The 18,417-nt window shown below is 35.4% G+C and overlaps 1 protein-coding gene across 2 annotated transcripts; it reads left to right on the top strand.

Moving 5' to 3' along the window:
- The first annotated feature begins 458 nt into the window (after window positions 1–458).
- Window positions 459–9,206, top strand: LOC145544506 (NKG2-A/NKG2-B type II integral membrane protein-like). 2 transcript variants are annotated; one of them, XM_081587428.1, is made up of 6 exons: window positions 459–602; window positions 2,461–2,571; window positions 3,115–3,213; window positions 4,771–4,922; window positions 7,140–7,240; window positions 7,561–9,203. In XM_081587428.1, exons 2-6 carry the CDS (start codon window positions 2,502–2,504, stop codon window positions 7,676–7,678), a joined length of 540 nt encoding a protein of 179 aa, XP_081443554.1. In that variant the 5' UTR covers window positions 459–602; window positions 2,461–2,501; the 3' UTR covers window positions 7,679–9,203. The 2 variants fall into 2 exon arrangements, with proteins under 2 accessions (XP_081443554.1, XP_081443553.1); XM_081587427.1 differs by having other exon boundaries at window positions 573–602; window positions 2,313–2,571; window positions 7,561–9,206.
- The last annotated feature ends 9,211 nt before the right edge of the window (window positions 9,207–18,417 follow it).

Raw genomic sequence — 18,417 nt, 5'->3', positions numbered from 1 at the left:
CCATAAGGGTGGTGTCATCTGCATATCTGAGGTTATTGATATTTCTCCCGGAAGTAACTCTTCTGAATTAGGGCCAAGTATCCTTAAATATGAACTGTTAATGGAATTATGGTTTCCTCCATTATAATAGAAATGACACAATGAGATTATAAGGAAAAGAAATAAATAATGCCTAGATTTAGCAAGCTTATCTAAAAGTAAAACTTAAACTTTGAAGTTACTCTTGACAACGCGTAGATGTTCAGCATTGATGAATGAAATGAAAGCTAGTTAACGGCATGGTGATCATGTCCTTTGCCTCCCAATATCTTTTAGAAAGTGAAATGAATTCTCAGAGGTACTCGCCAAAGGACAAACTAACTGATATACTGCATATCCAAAGTCTCCTATATTCTGGAGCTGTGTGATGAGATAAACTGTCTTCAAAATACCCAAGTGTAAGAATTTCCTGTTTCAGTGACACGGTGATGAGAAAAGTACTTTTTCCACTATTGCTTCACTCGGGGCCTTCACAGGACAGTCTGTGAAGACCACAGACATTGTTTGATTATCGCAGTAACCTGGCCACTCATGAGAAGAGGCAGGACTCTGGCCTGCAGAAGGTATGTGTTTCCCTCTCCTTCCTAATTCCTCATCTCATTTAGCAGGAGATTACAAATGCCAGTGTGGTTCAATTTAGGGACGATTGCTAAGCAAACTAATTAAAGAGATACTGGTAGCTGTATTTGATATTTTGATATTTTAATTTTGGGAGAAAGTAAGAATAAAATATGAAGTGTTTGGGAAGATTTCTTAAACTGTTCAAATTCTTGCCTGCAGACATTATTCAAGTGAATACATACATGTATAACTGAGTTTGTTATTCAATGCAATTTAAAGTGAAGTATCATGAGCATCAGGACAAGGAACAGTTAACATTGTATTTTGTCATCAGTAGACATATAATTAGATATATTATTAAATATTTAACTCATCCCTTAAAAATAGATTCTTAAAATGGATTCGTAGAACTGTGAATGGCTAATAGAATTCTTCACCGATCTAGTTAAAATAAAAATCACAGTGTGGTACCTCCAGTAAAATGCTGGATTAGCTCAATTATATAAAATCAAATGCTTTATAAAAACTTGACCATAATACTGACAAAAGACAAATCATACTAAAATAGAGATTTCTGTCTAATAGACTATATTGTCTGATGTGAATAATGCCATGGTAATTGTATTAAAATAAGAAATCAAATAAAAGTCAAATTTAATACCAGGTGTTTTACATGCTTTATATCATACATATTTTTATTCTCATTTTAGATGAGTAAACTCATTTGCTAAATACTAAATAATTTTTAAAGATCATACATTGTAAATTTAAAAGTCAGAATTAATTGTAGATTGCACAGACTACAGAATCCATTGACTGAATTATTAAGGCACATTATTGACTTATTATAATTGCTGATACAATTAAAGCTACCCTCATTGACTGAATAGCCTCGGGATCCTCCTGGAAGTTCTGTACCAACATTGTTCTCCCATAAATGATGCATGCTTTTTCTTATCATTTTATGATTTCATATCTTAGCCATTGTCAATTGTCAATTACTCATGTAAAATAAGTGTTTATTTAACGACATTTTAACATTGTTTTGTCTTTATATGATAAAAAGTTTTGGAAAATTTAATATGTCATGTACCATTTTTAACATGTAAAATATTTCTTTAATTTTTTAATGATTTCTTAGAGTTCCACAATCACTCAAAAGAGAATTATTTGATAGCATCTCATTCCCTTTTCATAAATGAATGTTCCAATTAAAGTAGTTTAGTGCAGAATGTACCGTATATGCCAATACTGCTGTTCCTTCACCTTTAGAAAGCTGTCTTTAACTTTTAATGGATTTTAAACTTATCTATATAATTGGTGCATTTTTTTTTCCAATATGGACTTTTAATTTGAACAAAGTTATTATAACAGTTTTAAAGTGTTTCTGTGAAATTTGACTTTCAATTGATCAGGATATTACTATTCATGAACTTTTTCATTACTCTACTAATTTTCATTGTTCCAATAAATAAGCAACATTATGTCAAACAGAGAATATTATTTTTTTTATATTTATTTGTTTTTAACTGATTGATGACTGGTTTACAATATTGGTTTGATTTCTGTCATACATCAGCATGAATTAACCGTAGGTGTACATATGTCACCTCCTTCTTGAATCTCCCTCTCACCTCCCACCCATGCCCACCACTCTTGGCTATTAAACACCAAATGCTATTTTTAAAACTACTTACTCTATCATAAAACAGTTGTCTAAAGGTCTACTGAAATGAGAACCAGACTTGGATTTGCTCAGCTGCTAAATGAGTGCTGTTAACTGATCTCACACATCACCCAGTTTAACTCTGCAAGGCTTCTTGTGATTTTATACACCATTTATCAACTACTTATGTAAAGTTTCCATAGAGCACCATCCTTGACATTAAACAGCCACGGAGATGAAGAACCAAAAGCAAAGCTACTCAGAACCAAGTCTGGATAAGGACAGCAGGAGAGAGCAAATGAGAGGTAAGATCGTGAAAAGATCAATTTTAGCAAGCAGCTGAGCAGGAGAAAAACCTACGTGGAATTAAACTTTCAAAATGCCTTTCGTTATGTCAATGGAATGACAGGAACTACCACTGCAAGTGTAAAGCATTTACCTGCTTACATGCTTTTATTAATGAGGCTTAAAGCTGGAGTTTGAAATACAATATTCTAGTATGACATATGTGCTGTGCTGTGCTTAGTCGCTCAGTTGTGTCTGACTCTTTGCAACCCCTCTGTCCATGGGGATTCTCCAGGCATGAATACTGGAGAACAGTGCCATGCCCTCCTCTAGGACTACCTACTCAGGCATTGCTATAATTTGTAGTCTTTGATCTATAACTCGTGAAGCCTTATATTCGCTGAAAAAGGAATGGTATATTCTGGGAGGAGGATTGCAATGGTAGATATTGTTTTGGGGTCCAAGTTGATGTCTTTGAATTCTCACGGATGTGGGATCTTTGTTCTTCTAAAATAACTGTCTCCATCACTCCTTTCTCAGTGTTTCCTTTTCTCTCCCTGCAGATTCACCATCAGCTCGAGAGAAGCTCATTGTTGTGATCCTGGGAATCATCTGTTTTGTCTTGATGTATACTATAGTGAGAGTGATAACGTTTATTCCACGTAAGTCAAGTTTTGAAAGATTATGATTGAACCTTTCATTTTAATGATCATCAGTACCTCTAAAATTTCATGTTATTATGTAATAGAACTCTTATTTTAATGTGTACATTTAGCCTAAGTATCGAATGTTTATTCTGAGATTGTGCAAAGTATAAATTACGGAATGATTGTAGGGAAAATTAAATATATACACAGATATTTTTGGATTTCATAACTCAAAGATATACTTTAGGAAACTTAAACACCTTATTGAGAAAAACAAATTAATTCTTGAGATTGCTTGAATCAAGTATTATAAGAGGTGACGGATTCTCTTCTCTAAGGTTTTTGAAATATACACCCCCAGGACAGAGGGGCCTGGTGGGCTGCCGTCTATGGGGTCGCACAGAGTCAGACACAACTGACACGACTTAGCAGCAGCAGCAGCAGCAGTCTTCATTACCTCATCAATTATTCTTAAAGCAATTTTATCCAGATCATCCTAAATCCTAAAAACACCATGTTTAAACTAAAAACTAAAATTATTATGATTTATTTAAATCAATGTTAATATTTTAAAAGATTACTTCCATTTTTTTCTACGTACCCAAATATCAGAACAGAATAAGTCCTCTCCAATAGCAAGACTGCAGAAAGGTACATAATGATTTCAAACTTCTAATATAAATATACTTTGTATTTTGTCTCTCTCTTAGGCTAGTGAAGATAGAAATAGATTTTGGGGTAGAACATAAATTATAAAATCAGGCAGCAAATATTCCTAAATAATCATCATAAGAGAGGCTTTCTCCCTATTCAACAATATGATAACCATATCCATTATAGGCAATTGACTCTAAATTTATCCTGCTATGAGAGATAAAAAATATTGTTATTCTAAAACAGAGGTTTTTAGTATCATATCTAAGAAACCATTGCCTAATCCAGGATCACAACTTTCACCTGTGCTATCTAAAGCTTTCTTTTTACTTCTTCATGTTTGTGCTTCATCCATTTTCACTTAATTTTCACATGTGACATAAAGAAAAGACGATATACCTTTCCATCCATTTATTTAAGTCTTTGATTTTTAACAATTTTGTTTTTAAAGTATATGTTTTGCACACCTTAGTTAAATATAAATTACAAAATCAGGCAACAAACATGCCTAAATAATGATTATGGGAGAATGCTTTTCCCTATGCAACAATATGATCACCATATCCATTTTTTGGCAACTGACTCCAATTTTCACCTGCTGTAATATGGTAAAAGAAATAATTTGGCTTCTCAAAAATAGAAGTTTCATTTCTTGATTTTTTAGGACATGTAAAGAGGAGATATTTTTATCTGTTTGCTTTATATGGAGACATAAATTTGGGTATGAGAGACTGATGCTGTGAGTGTATAAGTGAGATTTGTTTCATATGTACCAGCCTTAAGGATGCATAGATATGTTATTATATATATATATATGTGTATACATACATATGTTTATATCTATGCATATGTGTAAAGTTAATTTTTATTTTTCAAATTCAAATTGTTTTTGAATAGCAATTCATAATCTTTCTTCAGAATGTCATTGTGGTCATTGTCCAAAAGACTGGTTTACATATTCCAACAACTGCTATTATACTAGTTGGGAGAAAAAATTGTGGAATGAGAGTTTGATATCCTGTGCTACTAAGAATTCTACCCTGCTTTATATAGATAATGAAGAGGAAATGGTAAGAAATTAAATGTTTCCAACACTTTGCTAAAGGCTTGATTCAGTCAACATTATATTTGTTAAGATTCACTTGTGCTTTTGTACATATTTGTAGCTTGTTTATTTTAAGATCTGCTAGTATTCCATTAAACAACGGAATATAACTTTATGATACTTTATTTACATTTTTATACCATTAATGCAAGTGTGGTAATTTCCAGTTCTTGCTTTTCATAGAAAACCATGCTTCTACAAAAGCTATTAAATTCTAAAATACACTGTGCTATATAAATTTACCATACATCAAGTATGGAAAATAAACATGATGTTGCCTATGCTGCTGCTGCTGCTGCTAAGTCGCTTCAGTCGTGTCCGACTCTGTGCGACCCCATAGATGGCAGCGCACCAGGCTCCCCCGTCCCTGGGATTCTCCAGGCAAGAATACTGAAGTGGGTTGCCATTTCCTTCTCCAGATTTTGCCTATACAATTATGTAATTGCACATCAGCTCAGGGAATAGAAGTTTCAACTTCCCAGCAGCCCCACCCTTCTGTAATATCTCCTCATTTCTCCACCTCCTTATTTACTCACTGTCCTGACTTTTGATATTACAGAATCTCTTTGATTGCTTTTGAATCATATACATGGAATCATGTGTTCTCGCTCAGTCGGTCAGTCGTGTCTGACTCTTTGCAACCTCATTAACTTCAGCCTGTCAGGCTCGTGTGTCCACGGAATTTTCCAGGCAAGAATACTGAAGTGGGTTGCCATTTGCTACTCCAGGACATGGAATCATACAGGTTGTCCCTGTCTCATTACTGCCATATGATATTTTGCAGTTCCTCCAAATTTTTGCATTTATGTGAAGTTTGTAAATTTCCACAGCTCATTGCGTGAACTCAACATTTAAGATCCATTCTTTCCAATGCCTCTGGGTGGAGATGGAGTCTTACACCCTCAGGGATAAAGAGACTTCCTAGCTTCAGTAGTTTAGTCAAGACATCCCCTTTGCTGGTCCCACCCCCACCCCTATCACCCAACCCTAGTGTCTCTCAGTGCAGGAAACAGAGGCAATTTCTCTGACTGCTCCTTGTTAGCAAGTGTCCTGATGGATCACCTTGTAAGGCTTACCTGGAGTTGCCTACATGATTCTCTCAACACACAGGAGGAATAGCCACCTCCAACAGCTAGGTTAGCTATTGGGTGTTTGGAAAGTAAGAGGCCTAGGTCACTTTCACCTGGTTGGTGGGGAGATACAAGATGCCCCTAATGATTGTTCCCGCATCTCCGACCTTGTTCTCTCATCATGGAGAAGTGATTAGAGATTACCGAGGAGTGGGGCTGCTGGGAAGTCTCAAGCCACATCACCCTTCTATTTCCACCTTTCAGAGTCCTCCTTTCTCGGGTCTTTCATTAGTTCCCGTGTTTACAGTTGAACTTAGCAGGGAGGAGCAGAGAGCAATGAGTCTCTGATCTCTCGTCTCGTCCACTGGATTCCACCAATACAGAAACGGATCACTTTGGTGTTTATCTAGTTAAAGAACGGTGTCAGGCTCAGAAAACCAAATCTTCGGCTCTCATGTCACTTATTTTCTCAATTTCATTTCCTTAATTTCCCTCTAAAACTAAAATTCTGAGAAACATGTAACAGTAGAGAAATCCATTGATATTGTCACAATATCCAGAAAAATGAATGTCAGGGAATCTAAAGACTTATTTAAAGCCTTGCTATGTTAGTTTTGACATGAGGAAAAATAAATTATATGAATCAGAAGTTTCCTCATTGCACATGTTCAATTACTCCACCTTCTTATCCCTTAGGCTTAATGTTAGATGTAGTTCACGGCTGTAAGTATCCCCAAGTTGTTATGCAAGGTGTATTCTTTCGTGGGATCGCTACAACTAATTCATGTCTTGTAAATATTCCCTTTATTAAATGCCTGTTCAAAAAAAAAGAATTTTCCTTATTAACAGTAGAACACAGTGAAGCTGATAAGTGTAAATGTTGAGTTAATTTTGAATCAAAAGTACAGATATTGGTTAATATTTATGGCACTATTAACACTTCGAACTTTCAACTCTTATGTTTTGTAGTGTTAGATTAGAATCTAACGTGCTCAATTTGTTCAAAGAATGAAAGGTCCTATGAAAGAACACATCCTTTGACTTGCATTTTAAAAATTAACAAAAACATTTCATAATGACTATTTAAATGAAAATTCTTTACTTTGGGCTAGAAAATTCTGACGTCCCTATCAACTGTATCGTGGATTCCAGTCTATCGTGAAGGCCGTGGTCATCCGTGGATGTGGCTAAATGGTTCAATTTGCAAACTACAGTAAGTTTTTCAAAATAATGCTATAGAGAGGAGGAAAAATACAAAAAAAAATTTTTTTTAAATAATACAAATACATTTGTTTTAGTCGAATAATAGAAAGCTGAGGGAAGATATTGAGAGTTAGTAAAATGTTGATACCAATGTTGAAAAATAGGCTACTCTGTAGCCCAATTTCCTAGCAACAAACTCTTATTAAAATTTTATTAAAGATTTCATTACCCATTTTCAAAATATCTTGTATTAAAGTTACATGGAAAATGCTATTGTTTCATGAGTTGTCTTCATAGAATATAACAGAATTACGCATTCTTCCATAATAGGATAAGAGACTATTTTCCTGGTGAACGTAACTGTGCTGTACAATCTTTATGGAGCATAAAAGCAGAAGACTGTCAGTCTCCAAATCCATATAATTGCAAGCATACGCTTGTGAATTAAAATATGAGTTTGGATGCTATTGGGTAACTTGACCTTTAATGAAATGGAAATAATATTCTGATTGCATAAATTTTAAAATGAATTATATTACTTTTTTCTGATAATCAGTGTTTTTCAAAAACAGTTGAAATATAATTGTGTGTGCTCATTCGTTCAGTTGTGTCTGACTCTTTGAGACCCCATGGACTATAGGCTGCCAGGCTTATCTGTCCAAGGAATTCTCCAGTCAAGAATACTGGAGTGGTTCTATCCCCAGATTTTTAAGGAATTTCCACACTGTTCTCCATAGTAGCTGTACCAATTTTCATTCCATCAACAGTGTACGAGGGTTTCCTTTTCTCCACACCCTCTCCAGCTATTGTTGTTTGTTGACTTTTTTATGGTGGCCATTCTGACCGGCAGGGACGATACCTCATTATGTTTTTAATTTGCATTTCTCTAATAATGAGTGATGTTGTGATATGAGAAAACTGCATATCTTTTCATGTGTTTTATTAGCCCTCTGTATATCTTCTTTGGAGAAATGTCTATTTAGTTCCTTGGCCCACTTTTTGACTGGGTTGTTCATTTTTCTGGTATTGAGCTGCATGAACTGCTGGTATATTTTGGAGCTTAATTCTTCGTCAGCTGTTTCAGTTGTTGTTTTTGTCTTCCATTCTGACGGCTGCCTTGCCACCTTGCTTATAGTTTCGTTCGTTGTGCAAAAGCTTTTAAGTTTAACTAGGTCCCGTTTGTATTTTTGTTTTTATTTCCATTACTCTGCAAGGTGGGTCATAGAGGATCTTGCTGTGATTTATGTCAGAGGGTGTTATGCCTCTGTTTTCTTCTAAGAGTTTTAATAGTTTCGATGCATGAAGCAGGACACTCAGAGCTGGTGCTCTGGGACAATCCAGAGGGATGGGGGAGGGAGGGAGGTGGGAGGGGGTTCTGGATGGGGGAACACATGTGTACCCATGGCTGATTCATGTCGATGTATGACAAAAATACCACAATATTTTAAAGTAATTATCCTCCAATTAAAATTAATTAATTAATTAAAAAAAAAAGACTACTGGAGTGGGCTATCATTTCATATTCCCTGGAGGATCTTCCTGACCCAGAGATCAAACCCTCATCTCCTGCATTGGCAGGCAGTTTCCCTACCACTAGTGCCACCTGGAAAACCCCACTGAAATATCATACACATATGCAAAAATATACGTAGCATTACTTTTGTGTCTCACTTTTTTTACTCAACAGTATGTATATGGCATTCAAACTTCTAAAAGATTGCGTCTTGTGTGAGCCCATTTCCATGTAATATCAAAAATAGGAGTAGAGAGACCAAAAGTAGATTAGTGCTTACTAAGGGTTGTGAAGAGATGGGAAGGAAAAGACTGCAAATTGATTAGTGATGAATGCTTTCTAGAGTTTGATGGTAGTGATGGTTGTAAACTGTGAATAATTTTAAAATCATGGATTTATATATTTTAAATGGATAAATTTTATGCTCTGTAAATTACACCTCAATAAAGTTTTTAAAAAATAACTGCTTTGGGACTGCATTTAATCTTTAAAATAATTTTTGAAGATAATCGTCTTACAATATTGACTCTTCCAGTCAATATCATGCTTTATCCTTCCAATCTATCAGGTTTTCTTTAAATTCTCCCTATTTTATTGATCAATTTTTGTTTATTTATTTATTTTTGTGACACTGTTCAGCATGTGGTATCTTGGTTCAGTGACCAGGGATCGAACACCCACTTCCTGCACCGAGAAGCAAGTAATCCGAACCACTGGCCCACCAGTGAAATACTCCTATAATATTTTATAGTTTCCAATACTGAAATTTCACACTAATATGGACATTTCATAGCCATGCTTTCGTAAATAACAATTTTGTTTTTAAATTTGTAGTAATTGTTGCTGCTGCAAATAGAACTGTGCCCAATGACTTCTCTGATTATATGTATTAATTTTATCATTTCAAATATATATTCCTCTGGATTTTTTACGTAAATAGATAGTGCATCTCTGAATAATCACGTTTTATTTCTTCCCTCCAGGTGCAATAACTTTTTCTTGTTTTTCTTTTTTGCTTGTTTTGGACTTATTTTTACCCAATTGGCTTTTATTTCCAATGTTGAACAGATGATACAGTAAAGGTCTTATAAGTATCCTTCCTATACTGGGGGAAAATATTTCAATATTTCATGCTCAAATATGAGGTGATTTTTAAGGTTTTCTTCATATACCTTTCTAACATGAAAGCAATTCCATAGTACTCATAATTTTCTTATAGGTTTTGTATGCAATCACTCATGTTACCATTTTACTATTTTTCTTTCAATGGAATGAGAAAATTTTTAAATGTTTTTGAAATATCTCTTTTCTTCAAATGTTGACCAATTATGCATTCTTAAAATAAAACCACAAAAAACATTCTGTATTTTCTTCCTTTGAAAAATCACTGGTAAAAACAGTGGCCCTTGAAGCTTGGGATCTAATTACTCCTCAAGGAGAGCCTACAAATAGCTACAATAACAAATTACAAGGACCTAATGTAAGTTATGCTGATTTTTTTTTTTTGGAGTATATTTTCTTTTTTTCTAATTAGTTTATTTTCTATTTTTAAACTTTACAATATTGTATTTGTTTTGCATACATTGACATGAATCCACCATGGGTGTACATGTTTTCCCCTTCCAGAATCCCCCTTCTACCTCCCTCCCCATCCCATCCCTCCGGGTCATCTGGGTGCACTAGCACCCAGCAGCCTGTATCAGGCATTGAACCTGGACTGGCGATTCAATTTTTTAGCTGGATTAGAAACTGCTATTTCCCGTACTGTAGTTAGAGAAGAAGCAAAAAACAGCTGAAAAAGTTACTTGCTTATGAGAATGCAAATCAGAAATGTCAAAAAGCTACCACTCCAGTTCCTGAGACTGGGACTATTATTGATTATTTGAAGGCTTGTCACAATCTAGGATCAGAAACTCAAAAGATACAAATGCTAGCTGAGACAATGGCTATTGCCTTTAGAAAGGGAAATGAAGGATGCTTTACATGTGGAGATAAGAACCATTTAAAAAGACACTGCCCTAAGAGAGCTAATAAAAAACCTCCAAGAATCTGTCCTCGCTGCCTTAGAAGAATGCACTGGGCCAAAAATTGTAAATCTAAATCTGATATTGAAGGAAAACCTATTCCGGGGAACTTCAAGCAGAGGGACCCCCCAGGTCCCCTTCAACAAAAACCAGAGACAAATTCTATCTTTTCCCTCAAACCCTCAACATCCGACAGTGCTGCTGTTGATATACCAACCCTAAATGATTTTTTCCTTTACCTTCAAGCAGTCCCTTCTAGAATACCTACCGGACTTTATGGGCCCCTGCCCCCACAAACTTTTGGTCTTTTCCTGGCCAATCTAGTTTGACTCTAAAGGAATTACTGTTCACCCTGGAGTAGTTGATTCAGATTATAAAGGAGAGATTCAAATTATGATGTCATCTCAGATTCTATGGCAATTCAAAAAGGGGGACAATATTGCTCAATTACTTCTTTTGACTTAAATTTCTATTAATTCCTCTAATAATGCATGGACAGGCAGATTCTACAGTACAGATCAAAAACAATCTTTATGGACACCATCAGTATCTGAAAATGCCCGACCAAATATAAATATCAAAATTAATGGTAAAAGATTTTCTGGCCTCCTCGACACTGGATATGATATTACTATTATTTCCAAATATTTATGGCCCAAACCCTGGCCTATACAAAAGGTCTCTTGCTAAATTGCAGAAATTTCTCAAACCTGTATGCAAGAAGTCTATCATAGTGTTCAAATATACACATGTGAGGGATCAGAAGGCCAACTTGCAACATTAAGACCTTATGTGATAAATGCACCCCTTAATCTAATAGGCAGGGACTTGCTTATGCAATGGCAAACTCAGATATACATTCCACATTTTCCCTAGGATCCACTGCTCATATAAAAAACAAAGCAATTATTAAAATAACTTGGAAGAATGACGAGCCTATTTGGACAGAGCAACGGCCCCTTATGAAAGAAAAACTACAGGCTGCTAAAGAACTGATAGACACACAATTAGAATTGATACATATTGAGGAATCTTGCTCTCCTTGGAACTCTCCTATTTTTGTTATAAGAAAGAAATCTAACAAATGGCGCCTCTTAACAGACCTTAGAAAAGTTAATGCATCTATCAAACCTGTGGGTGCATTACAACCAGGAATCCCATCACTTGCCACTATTCCTCAAAATTGACATATTATTATTATTATTAATATTGATTTACAAGATTGTTTTTTCAATATACTCTTACACCCTTTAGACCAGGAAAGATTCGTTTTCTCCCTCCTTTATCCTAATCATATTGGGCCTCATAAACGAGACCAATGGGCTGTGCTGCCTCAAGGAATGATGAATTCTCCCACCATGTGTCAATACTATGTAGCTAAAGCCCTTGAACCTGTGAGAAAACAATTTCCTGACTTTCTTATTATTCTTAATATAGATGATATATTGTTTTCGGCTCCATCTTGTTTTAAAAACTCAACACATGTTTGATATAGCTCAACAATGCTTAAAAAACTCTGGATTAATCATTGCCCCTGAAAAAATTCAAACCTTTATACCTTGCCATTATTTAGGATTTGTTATTGATAGACAACATATTACTCCCCAACTAACACAGATTCATGTTGATAAATTATCAACTTTAAATGATTTTCAAAAACTCTTAGGCAATATAAACTGGATTAGACCTTCATTAGGCATTGCTAATTATCAACTGATTAACCTATTTCATACTTTGAAAAGAGATCCTAATTTAAATAGTCCTCGTTCACTTTCTCAAGAGGCACGAGAAGAACTCTATTTAATACAAAATAAGCTATAACAACAGTTTCTTACTCGCATTAGACTTAATTTACCTCTAAAATTATTTATACCCCCCTCTCTCCGTTCCCCTACAGGACTTCTTGCCAAACTAAAACACCCAACAGAATAGATCTATACCCATTTTAGAGAGACAATCCCTGCTGGGACAACATCTTAACAGCCAACCTACCCCTGTCAACATAGCCAATTTGAACACTGCCTGGTTTAAATTTTAGACAAGAAACTATAACTACAAAAAAGAGAAATGACATTTTTGACACTGAATGGCCACGATATTCTTTAGACTCCAGAAAAAAACTGATTAAAATGAAGTCTTTTAAAAATTGTAAAATGGTTTCTTTTTGCACCTACAATTAGAAAAAAGCTGACTTATTAAGAAACATTTTTTTTGTTTTGAGCTCTGATCCTGCCTGAGAAACAAAAACATGTCTAAGAGAAACCTGAAGTTAGCTCTTATCCTTGAGATACACAGCCCACTCTGAAACTCCAGGCATGAGAAAATTGGTAGAACTTCAAGCGAAGGAAAAAACAGGGAATCTCCACACTGTTCTCCATAGTGGCTGTACTAGTTTGCATTCCCACCAACAGTGTAAGAGGGTTCCCTTTTCTCCACACCCTATCCAGCATTTATTGCTTGTAGACTTTTGGATAGCAGCCATTCTGACTGGTGTGAAATGATACCTCATTGTGGTTTTGATTTGCATTTCTCTAATAATGAGTTATGTTGAGCATCTTTTCATGTGTTTGTTAGCCATCTGTATGTCTTCTTTGGAGAAATGCCTGTTTAGTTCTTTGGCCCATTTTTTGATTGGGTCGTTTATTTTTCGGGAATTCAGCTGCAGAAGTTGCTTGTATATTTTTGATATTAATTGTTTGTCTGTTGCTTCATTTGCTATTATTTTCTCCCATTCTGAAGGCTGTCTTTTCACCTTGTTTATAGTTTCCTTTGTTGTGCAAAAGCTTTTAATTTTAATTAGGTCCCATTTGTTTATTTTTGCTTTTATTTCCAATATTCTGGGAGGTGGGTCATGGAGGATCCTGCTGTGATTTATTTGAAAGATGGTAACGATAACCCTATATGCGAGACAGAATAAGAGACACAGATGCATGGAACAATTTTATGGACTCTGAGGGAGAAGGTGAGGGTGGGACGTTCTGGGAGAATAGCATTGAAACATGTATATTATCATATGTGAAACAGAACACCATTCCATGTTCGATGCATGTGACAAGGGCTCAGGGCCGGGGCAATGGGATGATCCAGAGGGATGGGATGGGGAGGGAGGTGGGTGGGGGGTCCAGGAAGGGGAACACATGTAAACCCATGGCTGATTCATGTCAATGTATGGCAAAAACTATTACAATGTTGTAAAGTAATTAGCCCCCAACTAAAATAAATAAATTTATAAGAAAAAAAAAAAAAAAAAGAAAAAACAGGGAAAAACATTTTAAATATATAACTATAAAATCTTTATCTGTCCAGATTTATGTATGTCTCACTCTTTGACCTTGGACAAAATTGCTAAAGGCCAGTTAGTCAATGAGCTCTTTTTCTCTGGCCTAAAGAAAAGTAAGCACTTACATATCAAAGAGTTCTAAATAAAAAATAATTAAATAAATAAATAAATCTAAACTTACAGGTGGCTATTCTCTGAGTGGACATATAAAACGATAAATACAAAAAATATAAAAGGTGTTTATAACAAATGAAAGAGAGTTTTAGGCATGATTGAAGTTTCTTAAGACATTAGACTAACTTTGAGAACATTTCATGGAAAGATAGGCTCGATAAAGGACAGAAATGGTATGGACCTAACAGAAGCAGAAGATATTAAGAAGAGGTGGCAAGAATACACAGAAGGACTGTACAAAAAAGATCTTCATGACCCAGATAATCACGATGGTGGGATCACTCAACTAGAGCCAGACATCCTGGAATGTGAAGTGAAGTGGGCCTTAGAAAGCATCACTACGAACAAAGCTAGTGGAGGTGATGGAATTCCAGCTGAGCTATTTCAAATCCTCAAAGGTGATGCTGTGAAAGTGCTGCACTCGATATGCCAGCAAATTTGGAAAACTCAGCAGTGGCCACAGAACTGGAAAAGGTCACTTTTCATTCCAATCCCAAAGAAAGGCAATGCCAAAGAATGCTCAAACTACCGCACAATTGCACTCATCTCACATGCTAGTAAAATGATGCTCAAAATTCTCCAAGCCAGGCTACAGCAATACGTGAACCGTGAACTTTCACATGTTCAAGCTGGTTTTAGAAAAGGCAGAGGAACCAGAGATCAAATTGTCAATATCCACTGGATCATCGAAAAAGCAAGAGAGTTCCAGAAAAACATCTATTTCTGCTTTATTGACTATGCCAAAGCCTTTGACTATGTGGATCACAATAAACTGTGGAAAATTCTGAAAGAGATGGGCATACCAGACCATCTGACCTGTCTCTTGAGAAACCTGTTTGCAGGTCAGGAAGCAACAGTTAGAACTGGACATGGAACAACAGAGTGGTTCGAAATAGGAAAAGGAGTACGTCAAGGCTGTATATTGTCACCTTGCTTATTTAACTTATATGCAGAATACATCATGAGAAACGCTGGGCTGGAAGAAACACAAGCTGGAATCAAGATTGCCGGGAGAAATATCAATAACCTCAGATATGTGGATGACACCACCTTATGGCAGAAAGTGAAGAAAAACTAAAGAGCCTCTTGATGAAGTTGAAAGAGGAGAGTAAAAAAGTTGGCTTAAAGCTCAACATTCAGAAAACTAAGATCATGGCATCTGGTCCCATCACTTCATGGGAAATAGATGGAGAAACAGTGGAAACAGTGTCAGACTTTATTTTTGGGGGCTCCAAAATAACTACTGCTGGTGATTGTAGCCATGAAATTAAGAGACGCTTACTCCTTGGAAGGAAGGTTATGGCCAACCTAGATAACATATTTAAAAGCAGAGACATTACTTTGCCAGCAAAGGTCCATCTAGTCAAGGCTACGATTTTTCCAGTGGTCGTGTATGGATGTGAGAGTTTGACGGTGAAAAAAGCTGAGCACCGAAGAATTGATGCTTTTGAACTGTGGTGTTGGAGAAGACTCTTCAGAGTCCCTTGGACTGCAAGGAGATCCAATCAATCCATCCTAAATGAGATCAGTCCTTGGTGTTCATTGGAAGGACTGATATTGAAGCTGAAACTCCAATACTTTGGCCACCTCATGTAAAGAGTTGACTCATTGGAAAAGACCTTAATGCTGGGAAGGATTGGGGGCAGGAGGAGAAGGGGACAACAGAGGATGAGATGGCTGGATGGCATCACTGACTCGATGGACATGGTTTGGGTAAACTCTGGGAGTTGGTGATGGACAGTGAGGCCCGGTGTGCTGCAAATCATGGGGTCACAGAGTTGGACACGACTGAGCGACTGAACTGATCTGAACTTGCATGAAATGTTCCCTTGGTATCTCTAATCTTCTTGAAGCGATCTCTACTCTTTCCCATTCTATTGTTTTCCTGTATTTCTTTGCACTGATCACTAAGGACGGCTTTCTCATCCCTCCTTGCTATTCCTTGGAACTCTGCATTCAGATGAGTACATCTTTCCATTTCTCCTTTGCCTTTAGCTTCTCTTCTTTGCTCAGCTATTTGTAAGGCCCCCTCAGACAACCATCTTGCTTTTTTGCGTTTCTTTTTCTTGGGAATGATCTTGATCACTGCCTCCTATACAGTGTCACAAACCTCCATCCATAGTTCTCTAGGCACTCTGTTTATCAGATCTAATGGATCTTATAGTATATGATAACAATGTCTCAGAGACATTTAAAATGGACAATGGAAATAATACAATTAGAGATCCATTTGTCCTTTCAATTGGAAGCCAAAGTCTCCTATTTTCTGGAGGTGTGTGACGAGCTAAACTTTCTTCAACTAGCCTAAGTGTGAGGATTTCCTGTTCAAACCTAAAGTGACACATTGATGACAAATCAATATTTTCCATTCTTGCTTCACTCTGAACCTTCACAGGGCAGTCTGTGAAGGTCACAGACGTTGCTTTTTCTTGTCAGGGTTTTAAGTTTTTAAATTTCTCTTTTTATTACAAGCTATAGCAGGCCTCTTTTAAAAGAGTAACCTGATCTGCACACTAAAGGATACACAACATTTTGGCCAACAGAAGGTATGTGTCCCTCCTCTCCTATCTCTCTACTAGACCATCTCGCTTAGTGGGAACTAACAAATGTTAGAGGTGATGCAACTGAGGTATTGTAAATATACAACAAAATCAAAGTAGAACATTGGTATGTGTTTTTTTTTTAATAGTTTGGTATAAAAAGCAACCATAAAATGCCAAATATGGTGGATGATTTCTCCAAGTATTCAAATTATTGTCTGTAGAATGCTAGTCAAGTGAATATACACATGCATATTTGGGTGTGTATATAATATTAAATGAAACTTATTGACCTCATGATAGGGAACAATTAGTTTTGGATTTTATAATCAGTAGATGGTAAGCTTTTTTGTATAATAATATGTTTATACATAGTTTGCTCAACATCTATAAATAGATGCTTGGAAAGGAATTCATTATATAGCAAAGGCCAAACATAATTCCTCCTATATATATTAGATTAAATAAAAGAACCCTAATTTTTTAATAAAATTAAAGATGAAGTAGCTTCTTAAAGGCTAATTTAAACTTAATTGTCATAATTAAAGTATTTTTTAAAAACCAAACATTGCATAAATGATATGTTATTAAAGGCACTTACTGATATAAATCAGAAATAGTACCATAGAAATGATGACTAAGGTAATAATTAAAACTGATAATTACTGAGAACTTATAAGTTCCAGGTTGAGTGCTCAGTGTTACACACATTATAAATTGCATAAACTTATTTCCATTTTATATTAATAATATAGATTACCAGATATTAAATAACTTTTTGAAGGTCACATTTTATAAATTTCAGTCATAATTAATTTCCAGATGTTTCTGACTACTGCATCAATTGTCTGAATTATTAAGTTATGTTATCTGGATTTTTTATAAGTAATTACTATCACTTATACAGCTAAAGTGACCTTTACTAACTTTGACATCTATCAGGTCTTTCTGGAAGTTTGAACCAACTGTATTCTTCCATAAATGACCTATACTTGTTTATCATTTTGTGGGTTCAGATATTAGCCATTAAATCAGTTATCAACTACTTTTGTAAAATAAGTATTTTTTAGTCTTTTCCTATTATTTTTCATATTACTTTGTTATACATCTTTAATGTGTCATGTAACATTTTCCAATATATGAAGCATTTCCTCAGTTTTTAATGCTTTCTCAGAACTTCTCAACTATTTGAAATAAAGACCATTTGATATCCCTTTTCATCAATAAATGTAAGTCACCAAATAATGTAATTTAGTGCAGGAAATTATTGTATATGCCAACATTACACTCTCCTCGTCTTTAAAGAACTGTTTTTAACCATTATTAAATTTCAAAATTATCATAATATGAGTGAATCTCTCTTGTTAACAGAACATTTTAATTGTAACACAAACACTATGATGGTTTTAAAATATTTCCATGGAATCTGACTTAATAAGGATATTATTGTTCATGAACTTCTTTATTCCTCCCTAATTTATTGCTTTTCATTGTTTCAATCAATAATATATGCATCAAATATAGAATATCTTTTTCAAAAAAGCATTCTATCGTGAAAAACTTGTTTAAAGTTCTAAGGAATTTAGAACCAGGCTTTAAGTTTGTTCAGCTGCAAAGTGAGCACTCAGCCCTTTGCCCCGCCTATGTCATCGTACT

This window comes from Giraffa tippelskirchi, chromosome 4, assembly GCF_054371585.1.
Source record: "Giraffa tippelskirchi isolate mGirTip1 chromosome 4, T2T-mGirTip1v1.2.pri, whole genome shotgun sequence".
Classification (NCBI taxonomy): Eukaryota; Metazoa; Chordata; class Mammalia; order Artiodactyla; family Giraffidae; genus Giraffa; species Giraffa tippelskirchi.
This window is presented reverse-complemented; position numbering and strand designations above follow the sequence as displayed.

Coding starts and splice junctions, on each gene's coding strand:
- LOC145544506 (XM_081587427.1), top strand. CDS start 2,502: ATGAAGAACCAAAAGCAAAGCTACTCAGAACCAAGTCTGGATAAGGAC. Junction 2,572..3,114: donor CAGGAGAGAGCAAATGAGAG/GTAAGATCGTGA, acceptor CTCTCCCTGCAG/ATTCACCATCAGCTCGAGAG. Junction 4,923..7,139: donor TAGATAATGAAGAGGAAATG/GTAAGAAATTAA, acceptor ACTTTGGGCTAG/AAAATTCTGACGTCCCTATC.